The following is a 9,654-nucleotide window of genomic DNA, read 5'->3' as shown; positions in this document are numbered from 1 at the left end:
GTCATATTTCATTTGATTTATTGAGGATATCTGAGATGGAATTAAATCAAAATGTAGAACGACGGATCTGATGCAATTGCGTCAGTCATATTTTAAAAGAAAAAGAAAATCCCATAAGGCAGTGCGACATACCAGAGTCAGGCATGATGCCAGTTACCCCTCGCTGTGCCACACACTGATATCCCAAAACTGTACATTAACGATGGCAATATCCCTGAACAAATCTGTGAATTCACAAAGAAGGATCCTTTAAAAACCTATGGAAAAACAAATGGCTTTAGTGCAACAGGTGCAAAATTATTTCAGTTTACAAGAGACAGAAAACATCTCACCAAATAATAAATGATCCCAGATTGAAAAATAAAATAAAACACATTCTACATGGATGTGTAAACAGACTAGTTACACAGCACACAGAACAAGGCATCTGCGAAGACTAGCGGATTTTATTAACTGTCGAGTAAGCTGTACGCATTAAAGCATAGATAAGAGCCAACCAGAAGGTGCTGATTGTACTTTTTAAAACTGAATTGTGATTTTAATAATACTAGGATTGTTTAATTGTATATATTCGTACTCTTCTGAAATGGAGTATACTACATTTATACTGATACTGTGTGATATTGTCAGTTATGACCCCTCTAGTGATGTACACATCATTGTACCACAGTTAACTGTGGTACAAGATCGTGTTGCTCTTTTCTCCCCTCTGAATCGACTAGTTAGAACAAAACGACTGCAGATATCTGTAGTTATAGTAGTGCAGGTTTTCAGTTTTTCAAAAACCAGTAAAAGCATGATATTCAATTTAAAAGGTTGCATATTTCCCTCTTCGTCACATCTGAGATTACGGCATGAATGACACGTAAAATTGTATAGTTTCATTTTTGGAAAACATTTCTCCATATTTCACTTATTCTTCGGTGAGAGCCATGTTTTGTCTGATCTTATGTCTTTCCTGGGTAAAACCAATTCTAGCTTAGCCTACTCTCTAATAAAACATAAAACAGCAAAATGACATTTCTTACTAGTCTTTTAGTGCCATTAAATCACCAAACATTCTTGAAGCTGTCACTGGAAGTGGACTTTGACTACTACATGGTCATTGTGCCCTTTTAAATGAGTTTGTCTTGTTTGCATCAGTGACGTTTGAAAAAATGTGGCAAGGCTATAATTGGGCCCTGCCCAACCATGTCTGGCAGAGTTCGTTTGCGACACCTAAGCTAGGTGATCACAATGAGATCTGCCTCTGTCGGGTCTTTGGTTTGGTTGGTAGTTTCTTCATCCTGGGTTTCTTCAGGTCGAGCCTCACACCCTTCCTCCCACAGGGCTGAGCCGAGCCCAGCGGGTGCTGACAAAGAGTGTGGAGCGGGGGTTCTGCCCAGGCCCTGATAGTGACCCTTAGGAGAAACTGGATTACAAGCTGCTTCGGTGATGGCATCTTGAGATGCAGAAGAGAGCAGGCCGGATCGCTCACCATCACTTTGCGCCTCATTGAAGTAGGACTTTCTCGGACGACCCATAACTGTTCTTCCTGCAAATGTGGACAAAGAGAAACTATTAAATATTTTTTAGAGAGGATGCAGTAAAGATCATGTTATGATGGCTCACACCAGTAACAATGCTATTCATGTAGCAGTGTGTAGTAGTCAGTTCTAGATTATCACAGGTACATCTACAGTACAGATGGTTTTGGTAGGTGTTTTTGCTCTGAGTTTTTTCTGTTTTGCTTGGATGGGATCACAACCATCACGTGGTCATTGCCATTACCATTTTGTACAGTCAGAAAACTGCACAGGACTTAGTACAATCAGTGACTACTGAGTAAAGGGAACCTAAAATAAAGAAGCCAAGCAAGTACCGACTCCAACATGCACCTTTTCCACAATCTTTTAAATTCTGAATGTTGTTCTAACTACACATTTTAAATTGTGTTTAAAAATCGCTGCTGAGGCACTCCCTTCTCAGTATAGCCTGTTATACATAAGTAACGAGCAATCATCTTGCAGACAATATTTATTGTTGAACTGGCTCCTCATTTTTGATCTCAACTCTAGCATTGCAGTCACAAAACCATACAAACAGTCGGAAAAATAGCTTAAATAATCAACGATACCAACTAGCTTATGGTACTATAGCACTTATAGAACAGCAGGAACACGTACCAACATTGCGGACTTGTTCAGAAATATCTGCTCTGACATCGGAGATGTCCCACATTGCCATGAAAGAGTCAAAACAAGACACTTCTTCGGCCTCCTGCACGTAAGGTTTGTAGGTGAAGCTAAAGTGATGGGCAATGGCTGCGAGAAACATCTCCACACATATGATGAAATCCTAAAGAAAAAAAGTGGACAGCTTCATTGTGTTGCACTATTAGGTCCCATAGGATATATTAGTTCTGTTGACCTTGGTCAGAATGTTTAAACTATACTCACATACCTGTAAGCCAGTAGCTACAGCTTCCACACTTTGCCAGTCCCATGTGCGCTTCTCTGAGATAATGCCCACTTTAACCAGCAAAGCAATGACCACAGCTTGCCTAAAACGATTTACAGCAATCACAGTTTCATTAGCCTTGTTTTAAATGACTTTTTCAGAAATATTTGGGTCATGTCATGAAGTTTTAACACACTGAGATTTACCAGAAAGAGACGAACACCACCATTTTCACACACAGGAATTTGCCGACTGGTTTGATTGGATTCAGCTCCTCTCTCAAAGCCTTGTAGAAGAGCACCAGGCAGTACATGGCAAACTAGATCAAAAGAAGACATATAAAGGAATGGGAATGAAGGAAGGGAATGCTTGTAACAATTTTTAGTCCAACTTTTAACAGGATTTAGATCCACCATTACCAGCTGTGACATATTGTTGAAGATCACCAGGTATGTCCAGGCGTTTTTGAAACTGAAGTTGCCTTCATCGTACACTCGACACAGCTGACAGATTCTAGAAAGGAAGAGAAACACACAGCTGAGATCAACAGACACCAAACAAAATGTGACTACAGTTAAAGAATAAAGCATGTAACAACCAGAGGGTACTCACAAAGCAATGATTGTGGTGACAGGTCTTACTACTGTGTACTGCAACACTCCCAGCTTACATCTCAACAGCAGAACCCTGCAGAGGAATTTGATCATCTGAATTAGAAGTGAATTGGTCTGAAATTCCAAGCAAAAGCCCAAGACTGGTGAGCAGAAGTATCTCAGGATCACTTGGGCAGAAGCCCGAGACCGGCTTGATGATAACAGTTAACACTGAACTTAGTTTGTGTCGTCCTCAACACAAACTAAGTTATGGCCCATTTTAGCCACATTGTATTTGTATTCCTATTTAAACAATGAGGTTGCTGATGCTGGCCATTAGTACTTCTTTTTATACATCTACACCAGTCTCTTATATACAAAGGTCACCCGAATAAATCTGGGCTAAATTAACAACACACTTGACCAATTGTCAATTACAGATGTTGTGTGATTGAGGCTAATTTGAAGCTTGTGACTTTCACTGACTTGTTTGCTTTGAGGAAAAAAAAAAAGATTTGAGCTCCAAGAGTTTAGTACATTAAGATGAACCCGTTTCATTTCATTCATCCGTTTAAATTTACAAAACCTCTCTGAAATGAAAATACATCGAAAGAGAAAACATTGTGCAAGAAGACCGATGCAGATTAAATCTCTAAATTGTGGCCATTTCATTGATACAGTAAGGAAACATGACTATGGCCAATAATTCCAGTAAAACGTCAGTAGATTGTCCATAAAACTAACATTTTTGGGTCAAAGTATAAACGTTTAACTAATATCGTTTTTACAGCAAAGGTATGACCAACACTTGAGCGCAGCTAAACTCTGGGTCAGTGAATTTAACCTGCTGACAGCTACAGTTTGACATAAGAGGAAAAAGTTTAAAGGGAACTCACTCTCCCATTGGCCACGGTGGGCAGCAGCAGAGAGGAGGCAGGTGTTTCTGCTGCTCCTGAGCCTCCAGCATCAACACCAGGTTGGGGTACTGGTTTTCCAGGTAGTTAAGCAAGAACGTCATGAAGTTGTAAATGACATACGCCTCGTAGCACTCCCTGCATGTGTCAAAATATATTGCTATACTGGGGTATTTCAGTGCAATCCACTGGAAACAAAAAAAGATGAAAAGGGAACAATAACAGGAAAAGCTATGAGGATATATAAACTCATAAACCGGTGTGCAATGGCTTTCATTAAAAAAAATACATAACTCACACTGTCCAAGCTGTAGATTGGAACCATCCACAATATCCTTTAAATAGAAAACACAAAAGCGTTAAACATCTGTTCTGGGCTCCTATTTGTGGCTAAAATGACTGTTAAGATCTTTACCTGATGATAGGTTTTTGAAGCTCTGGCTGAGTATAATGCACTAGATGCTGGAGGATGCCCCATAATGATATGGGTATGGTCATGAAGACAAAAATCCCAGCGATGAACCATGCTTTGTTATGAGTGCCAACCTGTCGGGACATGGAAAGGAACAGTCAACATCATTTAAGTCATTTAGCCATTGGAGTCTTGGAGGGTATCATTTAATATAAAGTCAATGGTGAAAGCAGTATTCAGATTCTGAAGTACAGAAACATTACAACCATGTAAAAACACTTAATTTCAAGTCCCGTATAAAGGGGACGTGTTTAACTAAATTGCAGTGCAGTGTGATGACTTGGATAAAGATAGCTTTTAAAGAAAGTACAATTAAGGAAAGACTGTTTTAGTTGAACACACCAGAAGAACAATGAAGATGGTAGTTATTTAAAAAAATAAAAAAGGTTATCTATATTACTCTAGCAGATTTTATGACTTTTGAAAAAATAAAACAAGACTTCAAAGTCTGTCATTGACTAGTTTCTTGTTAATATGTAAAACATCAGCAATCTTAACAGTTATAAAACCTATATAATAATACCTTATTTAGCGTTTAGCATTACTCCCTCAACGTCCTTAATATAGATTCCTATGAAAAAGTATTTGCCCCCTTCCTGTTTTTTTTTTTTTTTTTTGCATGTTTGTCACACTTACATGATTCAGATCATCAAGCAAATTTCCATACTGGATAAAGATATTCTGAGTAAATAAAAAAAGCAGTTTTTAAACGACAAGCTCTTTAATTCAGGGGGAAAAAAGTTATCCAAACCTACCTGACTCTACGTGAAAATGTAATTGCTCCCCAAAGCAAATAACTGGTTGTGACACCCTTGGCAGTAAGAACTGCAGTGAAGCATTTGTGATAACTGGCAATAAATCTTTCACATCGCTGTGCAGGAATTTTGGGCGAACCTTTTTCTTTGCTGAATTGTTTTAATGTCAATGCACTCTTATTATTTTAGTGGGCTGAAAGCTCTTGGGGACGTTCACTACGGCTCCAAGGATTCTCTATTTTTGGATAATTATCCTCAGCTGTTTTGAGTTTCTTTAGATCGAGCTATGATGCTATGAAGCAGGCTAAAAGGTGAGATTTTTAGCCTGCTACGCTGATAGGTGTAATTTATATGATTTCTTGATTTAACAGGTCGGTTAAATTGAACTCAGCGTTCCAAAAAAATAAAAATAAAAATAAAAAATGGGGTTAATCACAGTTAATTCAAGATTTAACAAAGGGGAGAAAGTTACTGTTTCACAGTGTGCCAGATCGATCTGGATAGTTTTGCCCTTAATAAATTAAATTATCACTGAAAAACTGTATTTGGTATTTACTTGGTTTAACTTTGTCTAATATTAAAATTTGTTTGACGACCTGAAACACGTACGTGGGGATGTAAACAGGAAGGTGGGACGTACTTTTTCACAGCACTGTGCTATTACTGCACAAACTGGTAGGTTTGCAAATGCATTAATAAGTGCTTAATAATGAAGAGCTCACCGGCTGCTATTGTACATGATAACAAGTAGCCAGTTGATGGTGAACATGTTTGTCTTTATACACAGTTGTACTCAAAATAACACAACGCCACATAACTACTGTAACAACTCACAACTGTATTCAAGTGCAGTATTTGAGAACCAGTGTTATCTCTGTGTTAAACCAACAGATCTCCCCAGAAAGAAGCATGAGCAAAACTGCACTGACCTTTGACTTCTGCAGTTCCCAGATGCACAACGGCAGGACCACTAAGAGCAACAAGATGTACAACACAACGACCAATGGCCGGATCCATCTTCTCCAGTTCCCACAGGAACACGGCATCTTTCACAGAGACACTGCAGGGCACCCCTTTCTTTTACTAAAGACCTGAACCAACGTCTTCAACACTTTGCGCACTTTACGTTAGCTTAGCATACTGTTACCCTCCTATCGGTTAACCGCGACTCTAAAACAATCCTTTACTAATGTGTAAGCGTATGTCGACTCTTTCTCTAACGTAGCGATTCATTCATGAGGACAAAGCTACTTGATAACAACCAGCTCATATGACTCCAATTTTAAAAGCTAGGCTGCTAACATTAGCTTGTCAGCTGATTCACCATGTAAACAAACGGTGCTGGAATAGTTCCATACTGCCAGGACACCAGGCTCCACAAATCATTAAATTATAATTCACACTAAATCAAGAGAATTGTTAAAAAAATATAAATATAAAAAGTTACAGCCGGGAGAGGTTTAGAGATTAAAAAAGTTTCCAAACTGCTGTTATTGTTGTGTGAACTTCCTGTTTTTTGCTTCAACTAAGAGCTCCACCTAAACCCTTCAACCTGATTGGTGGAATCGTGGATAGTTTGGTTGAGCTATAGCTTCATGGCCGTATGATGTGTGGTTTCGCCAGCAGATGGCAATGTGAATTAACAATTATCAGGATCCCGGCTCATTTGCTATATGTAGGGTATCAGACGTGAAACAGATTCAAAACATTGATGCTGAGATAGTAAATATGTCACTTTTAGGACATACAGAGCTTGAGTATATGTGGCATTTTTTTTCACATAATTTTTGTCTGGCCTATTTAAGAAACGTTTGGGTTATTGGTGTCAGTGAAATGGCAAATGGGATTTATTCCCATTTCCACTGGATACAGAGGCCTGTATGTAGAACAGTAAAGAGTTTATTTTGTTTGACTCCCAAATGAGGCTGTGCAGAAAGGATCCAGAGCAACACTAAGAACAAAACTATTGGTTTATTTCTGTTCCTATTTTAAACAATTTCTATCTAAATTCATAGAAATGCACTGTCTATATTTGGGCAGGATTACAACATATCAGAGGACTAAACAAAGCTTTAAATTGGGATTATTTATTGTCTCTTGTTTATTCCATTTACTTTCAAAACCAAGTGGAAGTTGCTTTATGGGTATTATTTTCTTTAAATAATAAAAGTTTAAAAGGAGCTCTTTTCTTTTTATCCTGTCTTCTTTGTTTGTATTTGTATGTGCAGACGTATGAGTGTGTTTCTCTGTAAAAATGAGGGGAGGCAGAACTTTCCTTTCTGTCGCACCATGTCTACGCTGCCCCACAGTCACAGAAATCACTGGCTGTTGGAGGACAGATTGTTCATGAATTTTGTATCGATCCTTTTGGCTTTTATGAATTAGAAATAGTCTTTACCACAAGTAGCGCATGCGAGTGCCATGGTGGGTAGCTTGGAGGGATTGCCATGCAAAGTGGCATACAGGGTAGCGCCATGTAAGGGCAGGGTAGATAAGCATATGCCGTGTTCGATCAAACCCAAAAACATACTTTAGCATAAAGGATGTGGCGTCCATCAAGTCAAAGTGAATCGCAGCCATAAGTGCAGTATCTCGTACGGTATAAATGGCAAATGAGATGAACAGAATGGATGGGTCTGTGGAATGATAATAATAATAATCAATACAGAAAGAAGGAGACATACTGTCTGGTTGCTGATGCATCAGCCAAAGTGCACCTCCTTTGTCAAAGAAATACGTAAGACTGCAGCAGTTCAACAATTACTTATTTATCTTAATATGTCTGCCAAAGGCCTTTGTGTCAGGAAATGTTTAGACTCACTCTCACTCTCACCACTTATATTATTGTTCAGGAACAGAAACACAGAGAGGAGGGAATCAAACACGTTCTTTCAAGTCACACAACATCTATCTATCTATCTATCTATCTATCTATCTATCTATCTATCTATCTATCTATCTATCTATCTATCTATCTATCTATCTATCTATCTGTGTGTGTCTGTGTGTGTGTTCCTACATGACCAAAAACAAGTTAATTTTTATTCATTTCCATGTACTACATTGCTGTGAGTTCTCTGTATTTTTATTTGTTTGCATTTTTGATTGATTTTTATGAAAATAAATTCAACTTATAATTCAACATTGCTCTTCTGGAGTTGTTTGCTTGTTTAGTAATCCAACCTTGGTCTCAAGCTTTAAGAAACTCTGTTCTAATACAACCAGTCGGCTTATGTTTGGAGTCTTACATTGGATGTAGTTATTGTTGGATCTTGTAGTTAAAGTTATTTTAAAACAGATTTCACTTACCGTAAATAGATCCCATAAGCCAATAAATAAATAAAATGATAAAATAAATATCTGTGAAAGTAACTAATTCCTCTTCTTATTTTTTATTAAGAAAATATTATCAATAGAACCAATAAAAGCAACTATATATATAATTTTTAAAAAAAATTATTAATCACACGTATTGTAAAACATATTTTAAAAATATCCACATGTTAAAATAAGAAACAGATTAGGACACAGTAATGGTAAAAAGGAAGTACGCCTTGTTCCAATTCTAAAGTTGTCGTGTCAGGATATAAAAACAATAATCTGATTCTTAGCAGATCTTTAAATTAGGAAAACCTGAGATGAACAGCAAAAGATGATATGACACCATTTTATGATTTATTAAAAAAAAAAAAAACAAACAAAAAAAAACGAGCCAAAATGTGAATTGTGTATGAAAAACTAAATACAACCTTACTGCTTCCATAGGAATTAAGAGGCTAAGTAGCAGGCAGGTGCTGATAATCATAATGATTGATAATCAAATGTGTGTGAGTACATATGATCAGCAGATGTTTTGCCAGTTTTCTAGCCTGAAGTCTTTTAGGTGTGTGTGTGTGTGTGTGTGTGTGTGTGTGTGTGTGTGTGTGTGTGTGTTAACACAAGGCCAAGGATGAAAAATATCAGCAATGATCTCAAAGAACCAATTGTTGCTGCCCATGAATCTGGGAAGGGTTAAAAGGCCATTTCCAAATGATTTTAAGTCCATCACTCTACAGAGAGAAAGATTATTCACAAATGGAAAATATTCAACATGGTTCTTCCCAGGAGTGAATGTCCCAGGAAATTCAACTCAAGGTCAAAGCAAAGATAAAAAGAAGATAAATCTCAGACTCTATAGGCCTCAGTTAGCATGTTGAATGTTAGAGTTCATAACAGTACAATTAAAAAAAAAGACTTAGGTTTTGGACAAACAAGACCAGAGTGGAGCTGTTTGGAAATGTTTGACAACACTGTGTTTGGCAAAAATCAAACATAACATATCAGCACAAACACCTCATACCAACTGTCAAGCATGGTGGGGGAGTGGTGATTATTTGGACTTGGTTTGCATCCATGGAACCTGAGTACTGTGCAGTCACTGATGACTGAACGCCTCTGTATACCAAAGTAGTCTAAAGTCAAATGTAAAGTCTGTTTGACAG

General features: G+C 37.7%; 1 protein-coding gene across 1 annotated transcript; it reads right to left on the bottom strand.

The window, feature by feature from the left end:
• Window position 1: 1 nt before the first annotated feature.
• Window positions 2-6,723, bottom strand: tmem184c (transmembrane protein 184C). The gene is made up of 10 exons (XM_082537128.1): window positions 6,103-6,723; window positions 4,362-4,492; window positions 4,245-4,281; window positions 3,929-4,134; window positions 3,052-3,126; window positions 2,859-2,952; window positions 2,646-2,758; window positions 2,443-2,542; window positions 2,166-2,337; window positions 2-1,534 (listed from the first exon to the last, which is right to left on the bottom strand). The coding sequence occupies exons 1-10, from the start codon at window positions 6,217-6,219 to the stop codon at window positions 1,224-1,226; spliced, it is 1,356 nt and encodes a 451-aa protein (XP_082393254.1). The 5' UTR covers window positions 6,220-6,723; the 3' UTR covers window positions 2-1,223.
• Window positions 6,724-9,654: the final 2,931 nt, after the last annotated feature.

The sequence above is a fragment of the Aulonocara stuartgranti genome (genome assembly GCF_965226115.1).
Source record: "Aulonocara stuartgranti genome assembly, chromosome: 6".
Taxonomy (NCBI): Eukaryota; Metazoa; Chordata; class Actinopteri; order Cichliformes; family Cichlidae; genus Aulonocara; species Aulonocara stuartgranti.
Note: the sequence above shows the minus strand (reverse complement) of the source record. Positions and strands in the feature narration are given on the sequence as shown.

What these genes read in the sequence shown, in the direction of transcription:
- tmem184c (XM_082537128.1), bottom strand. Translation starts at nt 6,219, where the DNA reads ATGCCGTGTTCCTGTGGGAACTGGAGAAGATGGATCCGGCCATTGGTC. An exon ending in GTGGTGTTCGTCTCTTTCTG is followed by an intron (nt 2,543 to 2,645) that starts GTAAATCTCAGT and finishes AAATCGTTTTAG; the next exon opens with GCAAGCTGTGGTCATTGCTT. An exon ending in TGAACAAGTCCGCAATGTTG is followed by an intron (nt 1,535 to 2,165) that starts GTACGTGTTCCT and finishes CCACATTTGCAG; the next exon opens with GAAGAACAGTTATGGGTCGT.